This window comes from Nannobrachium achirus (genome assembly GCF_963921795.1).
Source record: "Nannobrachium achirus genome assembly, chromosome: 20".
Lineage (NCBI taxonomy): Eukaryota > Metazoa > Chordata > Actinopteri > Myctophiformes > Myctophidae > Nannobrachium > Nannobrachium achirus.
Window position 1 is genome coordinate 59,088,643 of NC_137827.1, and position 23,014 is coordinate 59,111,656.

The 23,014-nt window shown below is 43.3% G+C and overlaps 1 protein-coding gene across 1 annotated transcript in view; it reads right to left on the bottom strand.

Moving 5' to 3' along the window:
• The window catches only part of LOC308306277 (uncharacterized protein), a gene marked incomplete at its 3' end in the record, with an annotated part of 43,798 nt that extends 27,887 nt beyond the window's left edge, over positions 1-15,911 (bottom strand). The window contains exons 1-3 of the mRNA XM_080751177.1: positions 15,711-15,911; positions 6,406-6,927; positions 1,387-1,467 (exon numbers count right to left, since the gene is read on the bottom strand). Coding sequence (XP_080607303.1) covers positions 1,387-1,467; positions 6,406-6,927; positions 15,711-15,861 — 754 coding nt within the window. The 5' untranslated portion in view covers positions 15,862-15,911. The remainder of the gene's footprint in view (positions 1-1,386; positions 1,468-6,405; positions 6,928-15,710) is intronic.
• Positions 15,912-23,014: the final 7,103 nt, after the last annotated feature.

Genomic DNA, 23,014 nt, shown 5'->3' on the forward strand with positions numbered 1-23,014 from the left:
CTTGAGAGACTACTATGTCAGCGGTTCTCAAACTTTTTCATGTGAAGGACCCCAAAAATGATATTTATTTGGCCACGGACCCCCATCTCAAAATATTTAGTTCCAGGGACCACGAGAAGCAAAATTTGAGTTACAATCGTTCGCTTTGAAAATACATATATTCAAAAATGTGCACACATTTTCACGACTTTTTCAAAAATAGCAGATCTACAAGCTTGCAGCGCGGCACTCAGTGCCGCGCTGTGAGCTTGTAGATCTGCTATTTTTCACTGGTTAAAGCATTCAATAATTCTAGGCCTAAATGGGTTTTAAGCGTGTCAAATGTCGAGTGAGACTGCAAATGTGACCACAGATTAAATGAAAGTTTTGGGCAGGAGGGTCTTCCTTGGCCTCCCGGGTGTGTGCCTGCAAAGTTTCACCTCGACTGGTCCAGCGGTGCCCGAGATAAGCTGTTCACAGATAGATGGACGGACGAACAGAAAGATGCTCACAGAATGTTGGACAAAGACAAGGTGAACACTTGTAGATCTGCTAATTGTTGTCTAATGTTCCCCCCAGAATATGGATACTGGGGTGCAAGTGGTTAAGAAAAGTCACATTTTAAGGGCGGATTCACATTGCGGTCTCCAGTGCGAACTCGAGGCTACATGGCAGATGTTTTGATAGTGTGAAGCATGCGTACTGTCCTCAGAAACGCCAGTTAGTAACTTAATGTGCAACATTGTTTTCTCACTCAACAGTGAACACACCAACATAACGTTTATGTGTATAGAGGTTATCTGCACATTTCTAAAGTGACAATTTAAGGACTTTTTAATACCTCTAAAATTACAAATTAAACACTGGCCAAACTGTCAAATATTAGAGGCAATGAAACGAAAGGCTTTTGCACACCTACGACAGGTGCTGTCGAGGAAAGACCAAACAATGGTCGGTGAACTGAAAAGGCAAAAACTCCACGCACACTGTCTTCAAATGCAAAAAGGGGGAATTTAATAAAGTGATGCAACGTTTCGGTATTTAAACCTTCATCAGGCAAACTCTGAGTTTGCCTGATGAAGGTTTAAATACCGAAACGTTGCATCACTTTATTAAATTCCCCCTTTTTGCATTTGAAGACAGTGTGCGTGGAGTTTTTGCCTTTTAAATATTAGAGGCAGAAATTGTGAAAATAGCAGATCTACGTGCTCACAACTCCTCGCGCTGCGAGGCGTTGTGAGCACGTAGATCAGCTATTTTCACAATAGAACCGTGTTATACAAAATGTAATGCCTCAACTCTCAGTGTTCGTGGGGGGTCCCCAGTTAAAATATGATTATTTTGGGGGTCGCGGACAGAAAAGGTTGAGGACCACTGCTGTAGCATTAAGGCAGAAGTTGGACTTACTGTTGGGTATGGATGGAGGACCACTCTGCCAGGAGGCTGTCTGACCCCAGGGAGAGGAGCTGTCAGTGGCCTGGTCCTGACCTGAGATGTTAGCAGATGGAAGACAACGACAAAATAAGTCCCTTTGTAATGTAATGCTGAATACAAATAATAACAACCAGTAAGACTCCCTAATCGGGAGATAAGCGACCGCCAGGTGACAGGTCACATGTATACCGTAATTGCTGGACTATAAGCCGCACCTGAATATAAGCCTAACCAGCTGAATTTAGAAAAAAAAAAAACGAATGTTTACATATATAAGCCGCACCTGACTATAAGCCGCAGGTGTCTTTCCTGCTTCCTGCCAGAGCGCCCCTGGTGGCCGTTAGCTGTATAAATCTATATATAAATCCTTGTTAAAGACCATTGTAAAACTAACTAACTGACCGTTAGCTGTAAAAATCTGTATATAAGCCGCACCGTTGTATTAGCCGCAGGGTTCAAAACATGGGAAAAAAGCTGCAGCTTATAGTCCGGCAATTACGGGTACACAAATAGGCCTGACATGAATTTTTCGTGGTCACTTTATGTATATATTCTTCTTTTTTGTAATAGCTTTTTGACACTTTGTTTATATTCTTCTTTTTTTTTGTGCTTGCTCTTTGGACTACAGTACTCTTTTTCTTTTTCCTACTTCTTTGTAACTTGTAACCTTAAACTGCTGTGCTGCCACTGGGCAACTGAATTCCCCTCGTGGGATAATAAAGGTATCTATCTGACATGACTCTAGCTCTGGTCCATAGCGTTAGTGGACTTCTCCCTATAACGCTATGTTCCTCTACCTCCGTATTCCTTGGCAAAAACGGAAAACCCCGCCGACTGGTCTGAAAATCACAAAAACTGTTTCGCCCCTCACCAAACCAAAGGTATCAGTGGACAGATGAAAGCTTGCTCTACTTTGTGGACGCGGTCTAAGCCCCCCACCACACGATTAAAATACATTTCTAGGGCGAAATGAAAAATAATCCACCTGACGGAGACACTTTTCCTGGTTGAAGACTGTTTTTACGAAACGGCGCTTCCAACGTCGCAGAGCTGAATAACACCCAATGAGACTAATGCTCTGTTAATGCGGTGCATTTCGGTGCTCTGACCTGCGCGGCAGTAGTGAGTTGGCACGGTGATGGCGACGACAAATAGTAAAAAACTAGAAGAAATGGAGTCTCCATCCGGTGGATTATTTTTTATTTCGCCCAAGAAATGTATTGTAATCGTGTGGTGGGGGGCCCAGACTGCGTCCACTAAGTAGAGTAAGCTTTCAACTGTCCACTGCTGATACCTTTGGTTTTGATGAGGGGGGCGAAACAGTTCTCATTATTTTCGGACCAGACAGTGGGGTTTTCCGGTTTTGCCAAGGAATACGGAGGTATAGAGGAACATAGCGTTAGGGAGAACTCCACTAACGCTATGGACCAGAGCCAACATGACTCTAGACTAGACATACTGTGCACGGCTTTGCGTGATTTTAGGGCAAAATCTGTAGGAGCAGTGTCCAAAAATGTGTTTCGCAAGAATCGGCCTCATGGTGGCGCTAGAAGAGGGCCATGTGAGAAATGAGAAGGTGGAGGTTGTGGTTTGGCAGCCAAGGAGTGTGTGTGCAAAGTTTGGCATGGATAGGGACAACGGTGGCAGAGATATGAGTAGGGGAAAAGTGTGACGTGACGCGACACGTTGTGAGGTTGTAGATCTGCTATTTTCACTAGATTGTGTTCCTTGTTTGTTTTTCATTTGGGTCACAGGCTAAACGGTTTGGGAACCACTGCTCTAGTGCAGTGGTTCTCAACCTCACACTCTCGTCCTCCTACACTTCAGAAGATATGGAAGGCAGTACACATCATGTTACATTACTCTGATATGGGTCGTTCAGCACCAAAATGGGGTCACCATTTACACGGGACACATGAAATAGCAGTTCTGGGAAAACGAGAGACTAGTAACAGATTTCACAGTGACTGAAATGCTACACAAAAAAAAAGTCTAGGTGATGACCAGCCTCAATGAGAAATAGCTTATGCATCGATGACAAACAGTAGGATAAACTTTAGGCTTGGAATACATGCCAAGTTTTCAAGTATCAAGAATTGGGACATTTTCCAATTATTTCCCATTGACTGTATCATATTTCAAATAAAAATGCGGGTTGTAGCTGACCGGCATAAACATATTCAACGCATTCCTTTTTTTGTTTGTTTGTTTGTTTGGGGGTTGGGTAGGAGGTGCAGGTACTGAGGCGATGAAGAGTTCAGGTTGCACCAGCCTATTTGTAGAGATGTGCCGATTGATCGGTGAGTGATCGGCGATCGGCCGATACTGCCTATATTGGCTTTGATCGGTATCGGCTTTGCCGATCTACAAGCTAGATCAGCTATTTTCACAATATTTAATTGTGGGACTGAATGTAACCTCAGCTTCAACTCGTTGAAGCTGAAAGTTGAATTGGATTCTAAAGGACCTCAGCCTGCAATCTCCTAATGTTTATACTTAATATACAATGTCAATGTTTTTTTAAGAACAATCATTAAATATAAATGCTGCAATAAATAGAAGAATTTATGGATGTGACGCTGTGATCGGGAATATATTGGTATCGGCAGATACTGATTCCAGTTGATCGGTGATCAGTATCGGCCCCGGAAATCGCAATCGGAACATCCCTACCTATTTGATGTAGATGCCGGTAAGTGTGATGGGTGCTCATGTAATTGCTATGAGTGTTATTTTTAAGCTGACATGACAAGTTTAAAAGTCTAATGAATCCCAAATTGAATTAACTAGTTACAGAACATAAGTTAAAGGGATGTTTCACTTTCAATTTTTTTTTGGTAATTTTATCGTCTAATCAGGCTTTTATGAACACCCTGAACAGGTTTTAATTTGCTTTATTCAATATTTAGATATTTGACGGAAATGTTATCAGGCCCTCCTCCTCCAGGGCCCCTGCCCATACACACCCATTGTAACTTCAAACTTCATTTTAACCATGATAGATTCATTAAAAGCACCCATTATTTTGTCTAGTGACTCATACTACCCTCATATGTGCGCATGCCGTATTTTTTCATTTGTTGTCTCCACCACCAGCCGAAGGCAGGGGGAGAGTATGTTTTCGCCCCTGTCCGTGCGTCTGTGCGTCCGTCCGTCCTCCGAGTTTGTTACCAGCTAATCTCCGGCGCCATTGGCCCGGACGCTGCCAAAATGAGCACACACACTCCCTGGATGCCAATTCAGAACCTCTGCCCCACATTTTTCACATGGGCCTGTTCTAGCGCCACCAGGTGGCCAATTTGTGCAAAACTACCTTTTGGCCAGTACTCCTACAGATTTTGTCCAAAAATCATGCAAATCGATAGACAGTATCTCTACAGTCATGTGATCGACATGGATGTCTCCGATTGTCCATATTCCATCCTGATTGGCTGAGACTGGCTTTCAAAGTTTGTAAGATTGGTCAGTTTTGGACAAAATGCCTCAAATCACAAACGCAGAGTGCAATTAACAAGAAATCATGCACACACGTTCCCACTAGGATGAGGAAGAAATGCTACTTATTTTTTTTAAATCAGCCTCATGGTGGCGCTATAACAGGCCAATTTGTGGTTTTACCTATAACTCCACCGATCAGTTTCAAACTTTGTAAGCGCACTCCCTATAGGCCAAGGAAAAACCCTTTCCTTGCATTTTTCACATCAGCCTTTTATAGCGCCACCTGGAGGCCGACTTATGTAAGACACATTTTTGGATATTACTCCTTCAGATTTTACCCAAAATGAACACAGATGAGTACACAGTATCTCTACAGTCATATGATCAAGACGGATCTGTCCTGTATTAAATATTCCATCCTGATTGGCTAAGATTGGCCTCCAAACTTTGCAGGATTGATCCGTTTCAAACAAAATGCCTCAAATCAAACACAGCGTGCAATTGTAATGACATTGTGCACGCACATTCGCAAAAGGCCAAGGCAGAAATTACACTACAAAATGTTCAAATCAGCCTCATGGTGGCGCCATGAAAGGTCTAAGATTGGTGAAGAACACATGCCACCCTTTTTACATTGGCCTATTATACCACCACCAGGACACGTGGCTGGTGGAGACCTGTGATCGGAAGAGCACTTCTTCTAGTTTTTTATATTCTTTTATTGTATTTAATTGTTTACATTTTCCAAAAGGATTATTAAAAATAACTGAAAAAAAAAAAAAGATATTGAAAAAACACGGCCTGCTCACGTATTAGGGTAGTATGAGTCACCAGAAAAGGATAATGGATGTTTTAATGGGTGTGTATGGGGAGAGGCCCTGGGCCTGGAGGGCCAGATAACATTTGCATCAAATATCTAAATATTGAATTGAGAAAAAAAAAAAAAAAAAAAAAAATGTTAAAGTGATCCCTGGCTAATATGACAAATATGCCTTAATACATTATAATTGTCCTCTATAACTACAATGTAAAATTAAAAACACCTTAAATATTTTATTTCTTCTAGAAATAGCTAATCTTTCACTCAATAGGGGAAATGCCTGTCGCAAGTTGATGATGTCATAAATGTCATGTGTGATCTATCCTTATGGAATTTATGGCATGCATGTGCAAAAAACACATTTGAAATATTGATTTGATGCTCATATTAACCATAGGAAGTACAAGTTTGTTTTTATTTGCACATGCATGCCATAAATTCCATAGGGATAGATCACACATGACATTTATGACATCATCAACTTGCGACGGGCATTTCCCCTGTTGAGTGAAAGATTTTCTATTTCTAGAAGAAATAAAATATTTAAGGTGTTTTTAATTTTACATTGTAGTTATAGAGGACAATTATAATGTATTAAGGCATATTTGTCGTATTAGCCAGGGATCACTTTAAGGGTGTTCATAAAAGCCTGATTAGACGCTAAAATTACCAAATGTTTTTTTTAAAGTGAAATATCCCTTTAAGCCACAGACTTTACAACAAAAGGGTCTCACCTCTATGTGTTCTCATGTGCATCTTTAGATTTCCAGGTTGATTAAACCTTTTCCCACAAACTGTACAACTAAAGGGGGTCTTCTCTGTACTCGATGCGTTCGGTTCCTGAGACACCTTGTTGCTCGAAGACGACCTCTGCCTGCCCACAGCGCGTGTCTTGTGAGATTTCACTGCGTTTTGAGCCGGCTGATCTTCCCTGGTCTGCTCCCACTCGTCACTGTCTTCGGTGTCGGATTCAGAGGAGAGGAGCTGGACATCACCGGTTGGTTGTGATGTTCCACAGTACTCAACGTCCGCTCGTGTTTTCATGTGTTCAGTTGAGGTGCTGGCGAGAGGCTCTGTCTCTCTTTCATTGTGTTCACCTTTCACTGATCGTAATGTCATCGTCGACACGTGAGCCCCCTGAGGTCTGTGACATGTCTCCTCATGTTCCTCTTTAATCTCCTCCTGGATGGGACTGGAGCTCAGCTGTTGATGTTCAGGGGAACCCTCCTCTTTACACACAGGGGGGTGCAGGATGTCTAGGGAAACAGATAAAGTGATAGTGGACCATTACATAGTTGAACTTACAAGTACAAATGTGTGTTTTAGTGACCGATATGCCCTTTTTGGCCATATAGTCAGGTTCACTATGTTAATAAAGGTTTATTCGTTGGAATTTTTTGGAGATTTGTAAAACTATACATTTTTGGAATCTTCAGAGCATGGGGAATCCAAAAATCTTTGTTTGCATTTGCACAGACACCTGCAAAGCCGCCATTTTGGACGTTCAAAATGGCTGACATAAAATACATAATTTGTGCTATCTTGGCTTCTAGACAACCGTTTGCATTTGCACAGACACCTGCAAAGCCGCCATTTTGGACGTTCAAAATGGCTGACATAAAATACATAATTTGTGCTATCTTGGCTTCTAGACAACCTAGAAACTTAATTAAACATGATAATCCTATGTTTTCTGGGCCAAGGAATCGAATGAATGAATGATGGATGTAAAATGTTCTGGACCCCCACCACGTCAAGTTGGAAAACACTCAAAACGAAATTTTATCCAAAAGGTAAAAGTAGTTCCGACTCCCAGACTGTGGTTTTCCATCCCATGGTACATAAAACATGCACCACAGCGGTGGGAAAGCGGTTTAAATCGCTTATTTAGTCTCATTAAAGTCAGAAAAGCCCCTTGCATAGTCTCGCGTGGCCAGACTGTTGTCCAACGCGATTTGCAAATACTCTCTGGTTACGTGAGACTACAGTACTGGCAACAGTTCCGATTGAATGGGAAAACATTACAAAACTAACAATATAAGCGGTTGTTTCATGCCCTGGTGCATGTTTTATGTACCGTGGGATGGAAAACCATAGTCTGGGAGCTCTGAACTACCTTTACTTTTTGGATAAAATGTTGTTTCGAGTGTTTTCCAACTTGATGTGGAGGCGGTCCGGGCCATCGCTGCGCCACCTTTATAGGACCTCATCTCGGAGCACAACAGTATGCAGCGACGGGTGAGGTTCTATATAGACAGAAATGATCATAATGAACATAACTCAACCTGTAAATTATGTTAGGGGTCCCCAGATTATTGACTTAATGTGCAACATTGTTTTCTCACTCAACAGTAAACAAACCAACATAAAGTTTAAGTGTATGGAGGGTTTATGCACATTTCTAAAGTGACAATTTAAAGGGGAAGACCACCCATTTTCAATATTGAACTTTGTCATTAATATACCTTAGAGGAGTTGTGTGGAAATAGAAAACATGTTCCCCCCTTCTGTGTTGCCTAGAACTGGAGGATTGATTTGGCCTAACAAAAAAATACTTTGGTTTCCGGTTGGCGACTGACCCTATTAAATACGTGCGACCCAGATCTCTCTCTCTCCCCCCTCAGTCCATCCCTCCTCCCCAGTCCCTACAAACACACACACACGCAAACACGTGCGTGCTCCTTGCCTCCGTCGAAAACAGCTAATCTACAAGATCACATTATGATGAAGACACGACGCGCACACAGCTGCAACTATGTATAAATCAGTGGGTTTCATTCGCGCAAAACCTAAATGTGAATACGTTTGCAGGATCAATCCTCTCTCCAAAGAGTGTCTGTCGCGACGGGGATAGCTTTGCTGTTTCTACATGTCATCTTTTTTACACCCAACTCTAACCTTAACCTCCATGGGGTGAGTCGGTAAAACCCTCCGGACGAAATGATAGTCTTTCGAAAGAGCAAGATTTTACCATCGCGACGTGCCGTGGCCGCCTGTCTTTTCAGCGAACCACGCAGAAAAGCTAGCCGCGAACCGCACACGGTAGTCGGCATCGGAGCGAGCCAAGACGCACACCGTTGTTTCAGATCATTCACGTTGCGACACAAGCATAAAGCATTCGAAGAGAATCACAGTTTGTAAAAAGAAAACACCAGAGCAATAAACACTTGAAACAAATATCTTTGCTCCACTTTCATTCATCCACTAAAACTACATTCTCCCTTCCACTTCAGTCAAGTGAGTCAACCTGTGGGTCGAGACCCCCCCAGAGGTCCCCAAATGATTTTGGAACGAAGTAATAATTTAAGGACTTTTTAAATACATTTAAAGACAAGAAAAAAGACCATTGCTGCATCAAAGGTAATCAAACTATACTATAAAAAGAAATACTAGCCAAATTGTAAAATAATACAAGAAAGATGCAAATGTTGGAAAATAGCTGATCTACAAGCTCACAAATTTAGCATAGGAATATAATGACGCAGCCAGTTCGGGGGAGTGGTCTGGAGGTTGCGCGCGCTCACGTGCCTGTCTGTCCTGACGTCACCAGTTGAACTCGCTAGTGCATGCAAGGAATCGTAGTCTACTCTAAATGCTCGGTAGCTCCAGCTAACCATTCTCTTTCAGTTTCAGCATCCATCAGCTGCAGCTCATCAGCTTTTTCCTCGCACCGCAAGCTTTTAGTTAGGGTTTGATAAGTTCTAAGTTGTCAGTTCTACTGCTATATTAAATGCTATGAAAAATAGGCCAATTGTTGCTGCTGCCGCAGTCAGATACTGTCATGTCTCCGTGGGTTCGGCTGAGGCTAACTCTACTCAAGCTGCTAATGCTGCTGTAATGGCTGCTAATAATTACAACTGATGCTACTGCTTGTAGGATGCTGACATCATGCTTATCTGGGCAGTTCATGCTCAGCCGCCACGTGTCTGATACTAACATTATTTGTATCATTACAGCTCCCGGCTAAAGCACTTCTGGTCCGCTGCTACACCATCAAGTTATCGTTACTGCTGCATGTTAAAGCTGCTACCAGTGTATCAGAAGTAAAAGGGATTTAATTTAAATATTTGTTTCAAACTAAGGTTATAGTCCTGGGTCACATAGCACACTGTATGTCCTAGTGGTGTTTCCGTAGCCGCTGCACTTGGCTACAGTGCTGGTTTACAGCTCATGCTTAAGCTGCTACATGTCTGTTGCTAACATCATGTTCATATCCAGGATTTCTCCTTATCCGTTGTGCCGCTATCTTGGAGGCTAAAATGGTCTCAGTATGGTGCGAGTGGCTCTACAGTCAGATACTATTATGTCTCCTATAGTTTCAGCTATTGTTAGCTCCACTCAACCTGCGTCTGTGTGCTAGCATAACTGCTAATAATTACAGCTAAGGCTGATGCTTGTAGAAATGCTGCATCACGTTCTTACAGCTCATGCTAAAGCTAATACATGTTGGTTGCTAACATCCTGTTTATTATTTCAGCTCCAGGCCGGAGGGGCTGCAGGCCCACGGCTATGGCATCAGGTTATCATGGCAGCTTTATGCTAAAGCGGCTACATGTTCCACTAATCGTGTTTTACTTTATAGCTTCTTGCTGCGGCTGCTACATGTCTGCTGCTAACATCATTTCTATCTTTTCAGCTCGTGTGGGAGCTGCTGCATAGCTGCTACTACAGCAGGTCGCCATAGCAGCATGGCGCTGCAGCTGCTGAGGTTTTTTGCTAACATATTTATCATTACAGCTCCAGGCCGGAGCTGCGGCATGCCCCCTGCCACGGCATCAGGTTAGCATTGCAGCTTGATGCTAAAGCTGCTACATGTTCCACTAAATCGTGTTTTTCTTTATAGCTTCGGGCCACGGCTGCTACATGTTGCTGCTAGCATCATGTTTGTCTTTCAGCTTCTTGCTGGAGACGCTGCATAGCGGCTGCTACAGCATGTCTTCATTGCAGCGTCGCGCTGCAGCGGCTGAGTGTTTTCTGCTAACATGTTTATCTTTATAGTTTCGTCCACTATTGTATAATTCCATGAGACCAGTCAGGAGTTGGTTAGCACTGGGGAGGGCATTGCTACTACAGCTTCCGCTACTTCTGCTGCTACCATGAGCCGCCAGCCTGCCTGCCCGCCCTCCTGCCTGCCTGCCTGCCTCCCCGCCCGCCCGCCTGCCCGCTCGCCTGCACGCTCGCCTGCAAGCTTCATATTCAGCAGACGGAAGTGGCCTACCGCCTGCCTTCCCGCCCGCCCGCCTGCCTGCCTGCCTTCCCGCCCGCCTGCCGGCCCTCCCGCCCGCCTGCCGGCCCTCCCGTCCGGCTGCCCGCCCACCCGCTACAGCATCAGTTAATGCTATTACTGCTGATACCATGAGCATGAACCAGCGCTGCGTCGTGCTGGAAGCCTGTGGTGCCGGCCCATCTTCCGGGGCCGCTGTCAGGCTGTGACCGTCGTCGCCACCGCCAGGTCGCAAGGGAACATGGGAAGCTGTAGTTTCAGCACCAGCGGTGGGAACTCCATTCCTCTCGCCAGCTGCAGCTTTCCCAGATGCACTGAGGAGCCACACTCTAGCAGGTAAATAGCAACGCATTTGCTTGTTCGATTCTGTGAGCGTTCAGCCGCTCTCTAAGCTTGCTAATAATAGGCAACCATAGTTACATAGCAGCGACTTGCTTGTACTGAATGTTGGGCTTTAGCCGCTCTCTAGGCTTGCATAGCTTGCCTTTAAAGGTCAAGACGTGGATCTCGTGGATATTCTTATATGTGCAGCAGCAGACTCTGCAGCAGAGCGCTCTGTGGGCTGCGAAAATTTCTCTGTGATCCTAAAAGTCAGCGACCCTAGGCGTGGTTTCATCGTTATGGTCAGCTAAAGCTAAGATTGTATTTTCTGCAGCAAGCACATGCGGTCACCAAGGCCAGGCTTAAGATGTGACTAGCACATGGCCTCTGAGATTGCAGCTCGCAGTTAAATCAGGGAAGGTACACCAGTGACAGTCGCAGAACTAACTCTCCCTTCTGTCCTTTCATGTCCATGCTGAACACCGGGCTGTCTGCTCGACGCCCTCGTCACACGACCCCCGGAGAGAGCTGCCAGACTTGCGGCCCGCCCCTCTTCACACTGCATTCTCTCCGGATCGGAGCAGCCACACCACCAGCACTTCTGGTGCCCTCAGCTAACTCCAGATCCTGCACGCCGAGCTATCAAGCACACACAACACAGGACTGACCGAAGCGTGATTGTTCCAAGCTGGAGTCGGACGCGCTTCAGTAAACGCTTCTGCTGCTGATGCTAATAGTGCTGCAGGCACTATTAGCAGGGTTGTTCCATAGGGGTTCACTATGCTGCTTCTGCTGCGTTTACCAGGGGCATGCGCCCCTGATAGGTTGCATGCTCAATTGCTGCTGCTGCTCCGTTTACTCGGGGCACGTGCCCCTGATAGGTTGCGTGTTTTATTTGCTGCTTCTGCTGCGTTACTCGGGGCACGCGCCCCTGATAGGTTGCGTGTTTTATTTGCTGCTTCTGCTGCGTTTACTCGGGGCACGCGCCCCTGATAGGTTGCGCGTTTTATTTGCTGCTTCTACGCAGCGCTTCTCACGTATTGAATTATGCAAAAGCAAGGTGGCTGCTGGGGTGTCCCTTTAGGATAGAGCACACCGCGCTTGGGGCAGACCTGCGGTCAGCCCGCTTAGCAGTAAACTTCTTGCGGCTTTAATTATTAAAAAAAAAAAAAAAAAACGTTATGGCGCTCTAATAAAATCGCAAAACTTTCAGCAGAGCTCCACCATCCTCACCGTTGGTTGGCTGCTGGCAGTGGATTCTGAGCACTTGCGTGTTTTGGGGGGATATGCTTGTGTTGGGGGTAGGGCTGGGTTCGGTAACCGCCGTACCGCCGTATCGCGGTATACCGCGGCCTACCGCGGTGTCAGGGTCCTTACCGCGGTCAAAAAAGACAAAAAATAGGCTATTTTTATTGAGAACGAGCGAGTTTTAAAACGGGGGAGAAGCGAGGACCGCATGCGCTTCATGCCGCTCTGCTCTGGGCCGCGCACCACATGTTTGGAACAATTGGGAGCTTGGCCCGTCACAGTCTCCGACAGAGAGTGAGACACAGTAGACACTGGAGCAGTGCAGTAGCCTCGTAGCCTCAGCAGAGTTAAACTTTCTCCATAATCCACACGACACAACTCACACAAGTATGTTTATACATACCTCGTGGCCGTTTCTTTTTTTATTCATACGCGCGGAGCGCGAGGACTAAAACCGAAAATGAAACCAGCGCTAGTGAGTACTTTTACAGTATAGCGCGTGTGCCCGTCGTTGTTCGACTACAACCTTTTCTGTCAAGTCTGGTAACTAAAACCTGTTTACTATGTTTATATCACCACTCAATCAATGCAATTTGAGACGTGAGTTTGCATAATCACAGACCGTACACACACAATCACTATACCCGTCTCATCTGGTTTGTTCACAAATAGCGTGCAGTGTCTGAAGCCCCAGTAGCCTACCAGTGGCGTCAGTTCAGAAAAAGCTAAGGTATGGCAACATGACAGACACCAGTCATGTTGCCATACCTTAGCAACAGGCACGATGAAAGTACATTTTATTATTTCCCCCTGTAGCCTAGGTATGGCAGGTGCCATATAGCTTGCCATACCCAATTGACACCTCTGTAGCCTACGTTACTATAGTAACCCGACACTGCAAAGATCTACAAGCTCAGAACGCGTTGCGAACGCGACGCGTTGTGAGCTTGTAGATCTGCTACTTTCAAAAGCCAGACCCACTGTGCTGTACGGGGAACTCGAGCAGTCGGGCTTATAGGACCGTGGAGAGACGAATTTTGGGCAGATGATAGGAATATTTTGTCTTATCGCCGAACCTTAATTAATAGATACGGGGGTGCGGTAATTACCGCAATACCGGCGGTAAATGGGAGGACGGTAACCGCGATAACAAAATGTTGATACCGAGCCACCCCTAGTTGGGGGTCTCGGGTCATTGCCTGCAGAGATATGTTAAGCCCACGCTGTACATGGCCATACATGTACTTCACCGTACATGGTACACGTGCGATCGGCCATACATGTACTCGTCGTACATGGTACACTTGCGATCGTGGGCCTGCAGGAAATGACCCGAATACAGAATCCATCACCAAAGCTATGCTCCTGCTTAGGTTACTATAGATGCTGTTCTTATTCCTAGGCTGTTAGTATGCTGTTGCTTTAGTATAGTATCACAGTTATATATGTCATGCCATGCCGCTCTCCTGCTGCTGTTAGTATGCCTATGCTTAGTGTATGCTGCTGCCTCTATGTATTGTGCTGCTGCCCTTCTTATCCTGCTGCTGTATATGCTATGTTGTTGCTGCGCTCATCTGCCATTCTTGTCAATAAAGTATATTTAACCTAAGGAACGCTCCCCTGAACTCTCAAAAACATTTAATTGGGGACCCATAATTTTTTTCTGGGACCTATTTGAATGACCACCTGTGGGTCCCCCATTATATTGAAAACCTTAACGTTAATTCAAATGTTACGATTTTGCGATTATGAGGGCAAGTGGCCATGATCTGAGGGCAAGTAGAACATGACCTGTACTTGCCCGACGGGCAAGTGCCTCTGAGACCTTAGTGTCAACCCCTGAGAGAGACAAGTCGGCTTCTCAATTGTTTATTGTTTGTTGTTTTCAGACACTATTTTGTAAGTGCAGTGTACATGAACCATTTAATGATTTAGAAATTGGTAACTCAGGAAAACAGAATATATTTAAAAAGAAGCATATCGATCATTGCCATAGGGAAAATAAAAAATAAAATAAAAAACTACCTACCCATCCTTCCCATGAGGAAATAAAATAAAATTCCTTGCTACCCATCATGCCCACAAAAAAATAAAAATATAAAATAAAATAAAATAAATGCCCTACCTACTCAGCCCTAAAATGACAGCCAACCGGAAACCAAAGTTGTTGTTTTTTAGGCCTTTTGGGGTTTGTATTGCAAAGTACAATGTGATGACATCACACCGTTGTACTTTACAATACAAACCCCAAAATCAATCCTCCAGTTCTAGGCAACACATAAGGGGGGGGAGGGGGGGGGGGGGGGGACTTTTTTTCCCACACAACTACCCTAAGGTATATTAATGACATATTTAAATATTGAAAATGGGTGCTCTTCCCCTTTAAGGACTTTTTAATACCTCTAAAATGACAAATCAGACATTGGCCAAATTGTCAAATATCACAGGCAGAAATTGTGAAAATAGCCGATCTACATCAACGCGAGGCGTTGTGAGCATGTAGATCGGCTATTCACAATAGAACCGTGTTATAATACACAGTGTAATGCCTCAACTCTTACAACTCCAAGTGCTTGTCAGGGTGGGGGGTCCCCAGTTAAAATATGATTATTTTGGGGGTCGCAGCATGAAAAGGTTGACAACCATTGTTTTATATGAAATAGGCTACATAGTGATCTGTAAATAAGCTGAAAAGCTTACTAAGATCTCCTTTTAGTTGACCTTGTAGGCCTACCAGTGATTTGTACTGTCATGAAACTGTACTTTGTACTTTTTCCTATGCAAACTTCTATTAACCCTGCAAGACCCGAATTAATTTCTACTGGCCAAAAAAAAAAATCAGATGGTGTTGTAGGAGTCCTAATCACAGGAAAATGTAATGTTAAAAAATTAATAATGTTTTTGTAAGATTGTATAGCCATAACTCATAAATCATGCTCTAATTTGCATTTTGGGGATATTTTTCACAATAATAACATATGTACATGTTCTAGACATTCTAATGATCACGAAAAAAAATATTACAGGCATTTTACTTATGTTTTAGTGAGGACTAGCTTCAGTTAAAAAGTGAGATGTTATACCTCAATCAAACAAAAAACTAACTATATGAAGATAGGTTGGAATGCATGAGTGAAGTGGTCCTTTAACAGGGCCTAAAGTGTATTCAAAACCACTCAGCAGACTTAAAACTCATACTTTGTGTATTGTGTTTATTCTATCTAAGTAAGTGTTCCAGTTACCAACCTGCCAGTTCACTGGTGACTCCATGTCTGTGCTGCAGATCTATTTGTTGTTGGTATTGTACGATAGTTCTGACAAACACAGCTAAAATGTCCTCTGCAACGGCGGTCAGTCGTTCGTTGACGAACAGCCTCAACGTCTCTATGTCACACATTGTTACTTTAGTTCAAATATCAAGCTGATAAACAACGTCTCCGCTGCTGGTTCTCTGTTCCTCAGATAGTTGTTTATTTATTCCGACCGTTACTATGAAGATCTTCCGGGTCGCCTCCCAGTGGCGTCAGTTCAGCAAAAGCTAAGGTATGGCAAAATGACTGGTGTCTTGCACGAAGACACCAGTCATGTTGCCATACCTTAGCAACAGGAATGATGAATGTATTTTAAGAAGTACATTTATATTGTTGCAAGGTATGGCAGCTGCCATACCTTGCCATACCCAATTGACGCCTCTGTCGCCACCGACTTTCAGGTGGTGGTTTCATGCTTACTGCCACCTGCTGGTGGAGGTCTGTGCTGCTCCATTTGATGCCGTATGTGTGAGCTTGAACATTAATATATCTCTATGGCTTGAACCTATTATATATAACTATGTCTTGAACCTATTATATGACTTGAACGCTGCCCTGGCACATTTTATTTTTTATGTTTATTTTTTTCTCCTGACCATATCTACTGCATAGTACTGTGTTCTACTTCTATCCGTCTGTCATTCATGAGATAGCCTACTTCAATGGTTTCCTGAAATAAGCCTTGCATCAGTGAACTGTTCCGTCATGAAACTGTATGTTTTTCGATGCAAACTTCTAATAAAGTCATCAATCAATCAATCAATCAGAATTTGACAAATGTAATTGTATGAAGCAGTGGTGGAAAAATAATGTTCAAATAGTGGTGAGTATGTTTTTGATGAATTTATCATGGTTAAAATGGAGTTTGAAGTTACAATGGGTGTGTATGGGGAGGCGTCCTGCAGGAGGAAAGCCTGATAACATTTACATCAAACTACTGAATATTGAATCAAGCAAATTAAGATCTGTTCAGGGTGTTCATAAAAGCCTGATTAGATGATAAAATGACCACGTTTTTTTTTTAAAGGTGAAATATCCCTTTAAATGTGATAAACACAGTTGTGTATTAAGAAACAATTGATTTTTGAATTATCTTAAGTACTATCCACAACTTTCCAACATCCCATCGTGCATTGCGCAGAATGTGCAGGCAGCTTCCGGCGCCGCAGCCGAGAGTACAAGCTCACAACGGTTGCATCTGCGACGCAAGCCATATGTCTGCTGTTAACCGGAAGTGTCCCGCAAATAACACTACAGTGAATTCTCGTGGAAACAGGTGGATGGATAGCTTGGATGTTTTGGACCTATTGTTTACTTTAATTATTCTCAAAACATGATCAATAAGAATTTGTGACTAGATGTGACAGAAATTGGCATTTGGCACCGTCATTTTTGCAGCATTGTAGATGTCAAACATTTTTTTTTTAACAAATATCTTTTGTTTATTTTTATTTCAATATACACAGGTTTGGCTGTCAGTTTAGGAACAACTGGTGGAGACTATGGGGTAAATCAGTGGGAACTAAACACATAAAATCAAAACATTAGAAGGATATTTACAACTGGATTCTGCATCAAGTAATTATATGACAATATTGTTACAGTGGCTTCTCTTCTGAATGGAAGCATGGTTGAATTGTCAAATAAAAGATACACACAAAGAAAATATGAGCGCAAGGATGACGCGAGAGCCTCCATCTTTCAGCTGTAGTAAAATCAACAAAATATTGCTTCAACGTTCATCTGAGGGCCAATACATAAATTACAGAGCAATGCCAACCAAGGGTGCCAACTCAGAACATTTAGCAAAACAACTTGGGTTAAAGGTCTATAGTCTAATGTTAGAGCTCTATTAGTCTAATACAAATCCTTCTCGAAAATTTAAAGGACAACTTTGTTTTTTTACAACAACGGTTCATATTTTAGATTGTAATTAGAGAAAAGAAAAGGTGAGTGTTAAAATGTTTTCATTTGCTTTGTTCTATTGTTTTATCGTGTTTACCGTGCTAAAATATAGGGCATGCGTACGCATTGGGGCATCCGTACAAGTAGCTAAATATGTATTTTTAGACACAATAAGCCAGCAGTTTCTTTATTGCTATTTACAGTAACACTTTTAGCCCCCATAAGTCACATCCAACCATGAACAGGTTGCGTTGTATCTTGGGAATGGGCTTATTCTGTGTAAAATTACATATTTAGCCACTTGTACACATGCACCACTGAAATAAGAATCTATAAAACAATAGAAAGAATAAATGAAATAATTTTAACACTCATCTTTTATATTCTTTAATTACAATCTAAAATATGAAGCCTTAAAAAAAAAAACTAAAGTTGTCATATTGTGTAAAAAAGCATTGCAGATACCATAGCACGGTAGCACCACAAATCATAACTGACTGCGGAAACTTCCCACAGCACTTCAAGCAACTCTGACTTCAGAAGGTTGACTTTTCTATTATAAATCCTTGTTTTGAGTGGTCTTGTGTAATATTGTAATATTTTGAAATATGCACTTTTGAAAGTCATGAGCTGTATGCCATAAAAAACTCAAAGTTAGAACAAAAAAATGTTTGGAATAATTCACTGAATGTCCAATGTATCTGGAATAAAGGAAAGTTTAAAGAACTATGTGAAAGTTTCAAAAAATTTACTTTTACACAATATTCAAATTTCTCGAGAAGGATCTGTAATTTCACTCGTTTCATTATGGAAGCATAAAAAACATAACAAGTTCCAGGAAAAATCAAATTAAAGAGAACATAAAAAAGGTGATCCCAACATGGTAAATGTCTTTTCTGCATTTGAGCCAACAGTGTGCTTGTTCAGGTGTGCACACTGGGTCGCAGTTAGGAGTTAAGCCTGAAGCCATCAGGCCTGAAAACATTACTGTAGATTTGTATTGACAACTTGCGTTTGTCCTCCATACATGAAGCCATTCCCTACGTGTGGGACATGGTGACATATTCTGAGAGTTCTGTTCTCACTCCTGTTTGTGTATAGTTTTCACGTGTTTCTTGAGGTGAGCAGTTTGTGTGAATTTCTTGGGGCAGTGGGGACAGGCTCTGGGCTTCTCTCCTGTGTGCGTGTACGTGTGAATTTTAAAATTGTTAGAGTCCAGAAAGCCCTTCTCACAATAGGGACACCAGTATCTCTTCTCCCCATTGTGCCACCTCAGATGCTTGTTTAGGTCCATCTTCCTCTTGAATTTCTTTTCACAAAGGTGGCAATGGTACGGTGTCTCCCCGGAGTGGACTCTGGTGTGAGATTGCACCTCTTGTTTGGTGGCAAAGTCTTTGTTGCAGTATGGGCAGACGAAGGGCTTTATTCTGCCGCTGTGCCCCCTTTCGATGTGACGGGTGAGGGAGAACTTGTAGACGAATCCCTTACCGCACTGTTCACATTTGTGGGCCCTTCCGTCGTGGTGGGCCTTGTGCCGGTTGAGGCCCCTGTTGTCGTTAAAGACCTTCCCACAGTGCCGGCAGGTGAAGGGTGACAGGTTTGTGTGCCCGCTGACGTGGCTCTCCAAGGCAGCGGGGCTGGTGAATATGCGGCCACACTGCCCGCACTGGTTCTTCAGGCACCTGCCGAGGACCAACAGCGGTTGCAAGGGTGAAACGATCGCTGGCGCTCTTAATACGAGTGCTGTCTGGCCGCTTGGAGGAGGGGTTTTGATTTGAAAAGGGGAAGAGGGCCGACTAGAGGCGGGCGATTCACTGTCTTCACTCTCTTCACTGTCAGATTCAGAGGAAAGGAGCTGGACGTCACCAGTCGGTTGTGATGTTCCACCGTACTCTACGCCCGCTCGTGTTTTCACGTGTTCAGTTGAGGTGCTGGCGAGAGGCTCTGTCTCTCCGTTTTCATTGTGTTCACTTTTCACTGATCGTAATGTCATCGTCGACACGTGAGCCCCCTGAGGTCTATGAATTATCTCCTCGTGTTCCTCTTTAATCTCCTCCTTGATGGCACTGGAGCCCATCTGTTGATGTTCAGCGGAACCCTCCTCTTCAGACACAGGGGGGTGCAGGATATCTAGGGAAAAAGGATACAGTGGTAGTGGACCATTAAATAGTGAAAATGTTTTGCATTTCCTTTGTTATCCGTTTTGTAGCTGTGGTAGAGAGAAGGAACTTTGGCTGTTCACTCCAGGGAAGATGAATGTACTCCGCAATTTCATAGCACCCTGGCCATTAGAAACTGAGATAATGTCGTGTGCAAATATTTAGGATTCTGTCTAGATATTGTCTGCAAAAAAAAACCTGACCCCTTGTGTCGATCTGCAAGGGGTAAGTATTGACCGCGTTCTGTGGCATGTGTTCAGCTTAATTTCCTTACAACGCATTCATGTTATATGCATTGACAGATTATTATTGATCCGTGTTGTGAAACACAGATCCAATTTGAGCTCGCAAAAACTGCCCTGAAAGTCATGTTAGACAGAATGCGGAGGATAAGGCGGAGCTAGGCTCACAGCACGTTTGTTTCAATTGAACGCGCCCGTCGGCACAGAGGATGTGAATTCCAGCGCTCCCGCTCTTATGGGGGACTCTAGTTGCTTTTAACTCATTGCATGCCAGGCCCGATAGTCCCGAGATTATTTCAATGTCTTTCCCTGCCAGGCCCGATAGTCCCGAGATTATTTCAATGTCTTTCCCTGCCAGGCCCGATAGTCCCGAGAATTTCCGCCATTTTGAAAAAAAAAAAAAAAAAAATCAAAAAAAAAATGTTTTCAAAAAAAAATTCTGACCCCAAAAAATGTAGTAGGCATGATAGAAATCGCGAAATTGCATGTTTAACCCCCATAGCAACCCCATCTATCAAACATGGCAGCCATCTCCTGCTCTTATGGGGTACTCTAGTCACTTTTAAGCAGCCCCTCCTTTTTTATCATTTACTGGCTAGTTGTGGGCAGAAGAGAAGCACGGTTGACAATGTGGTCTCAATGCAGAAGTCTCGGCGGAATGCGTCTTAATGTAAGGCTATCAATATAGCGATAGTGTACATGTTTTTGGTCATGTTCATTAATAAAGGTATGCTTTACTTTCTCATAAGAGTGTACAATCGTAAGCAGTGGTGTAAAACGTACTCAAATGTTTTAAAAGTATCAATACTGCTATGTATAAATACTCTTGTTTCAAGTAAAATCCCATAATTCAAAATGTACTTGAGTAAAAGTACAAAAGCATTGGCATCAACATGTACTTAAAGCACTAAAAGTAAAAGTAGAACATGTTTGAAAAATAGGTATTAAAGTTGTTTTGTCTTTAACTTAGTACACACATTTGCAATTTTTAGGTATTTTATTTGTACTTTACTTGAGTATTTCCAATTTCCAATATGTTTACTCTACTACATCTCAGAGGCACATATTGTACTTTTACTCCACTACATTTATTTGAAAACTTTAGTTACTAGTTACTTTGCATATATACATTATAAATAATATTATAAAACATAAATAAACCACTTTGATCTTATTTTATACCGTGGCCATTTGAAAATAGATGATCAATAAGCTCACAACTTGTCGCATCGTGAGCTTGTGGATCTGCTATTATCAATCTGGCTTACATACTTATTGATGTCAATACTTGTGCACTTTAACTCAAGTCAATTTTGAAATCCGTACTTCTACTTGTAAAAGAGTATTTTTTCTACAGCAGTATTGATACTTTTACTTAAGTAAATCCCCAAAATGACTTTCTTTTTCTATTAATTACTCAATACGCCAATACTTAGTTTAAGAAACACAGGATAAGATGTTGATTATAGTAAATGTACCCCCATTCATTCCAGATAGGGACCCAAATGCATGGCCCTGGATGGGGACCCAAATGCATTTGGGCCAGAATCAATGGGGGTACATTTACTTGACCCTAAATGTACCCCCATTGATTCTGACCTTATTCTGGTCACCATCCAGGGCCATGCATTTGGGTCCCCATTCAAAATCAATGGGGGTTTTGATTGATTATTTTATTAGACAAAAATGGAGAACAGTACAAGTGTAACGGTGGTAATCCGAATGTCCCCACCCGGCTCCTATGGAACGAGGGTGGATACTAGACTTTTGAAGCTTCAAGACTGGGGCTGAGACTCTCTCCGCCACACTCACCCCCCTTTGACCTCCTCCTACGGGGAAGCCCGGATCCGGGTCACGGCACCAATGTAACGAAGGTGATCCGAACCTCCCCACTCGGCTTCGAACCCGGGTCTCCCGCGTGAAAGTCCAATATCTTAACCATTACTTCAAAGGGATATCCCTATGGAACGAGGGCAGATACTAGACTTTCTAGACTGCGACTCTCTCCGTCACACAAGTATAGTCAATCAATACAATAGAAATGTAGTAAATGTTAAATAAAATGGTAAATGGTTCATATAACGCTTTAATCCAAGGCCCTTTACACTGATTGTGCATTACATTCATTCACGCACATATTCATACACCGGTGGCGGAGGAAACCATGCAAGGCACCAACCTACTCACCGGGAGCAATTAGGGGTTCAGAGTCTTGCTCAAGGACATTAGACATTAACTCAGGGGGAGCCCGGATTCGAACTGGGAACCCTTCGTGCTCTAATAACGGTTTCTCTACCCCTGAGCTATGCCATAGCACGGTACAAGTACTGTTTAACAGTACTTGCCTAAAAGGAACATCCCAAATAAGAACTCTTATGGTCTATTTTTTTTTTATGTTGGAAGTCCTTGGTTTTTGATTCATGTATACAACAAAAAGTGTAATATAAGATTATTGCGACCGTAGGTCGCACTTTACTATCAAAACCACCACAAAGTGTAACTCCGTCCCTCCGTCTGTCTGTCAGTCTGTCTGTCACACCTCACACCCGATCCATGCCAAATTTTGCACACACGTTCCTTGGCTGCCAAACTACAACCTCCAAGGACCCCCGGAGCTCCAGGGACCCCCAGGTCCCTGGGGGACCCCCAGATGTAAAAAATGACCAAATGCGCAAACATGACCAAATGACCACCCCAACGGGGCTGCTCACGGGGAATTCCCGGGGACCACCGACTCCTGGTGCTCCAGAACGGATGCAAAAGTGGTGGCGCCCCCAGTGGAGGACCCCCTACACTGCAGCTCACATAAAATGCCGTAACTCCGGCTAGGAGCGACCGGGACAGCCGGGGCCGGTACCTATTCGTCCGCCTTGCCGGCGCGGAGACCCCACCCCTCATTTCTCACATGGCCCTCTTCTAGCGCCACCATGAGG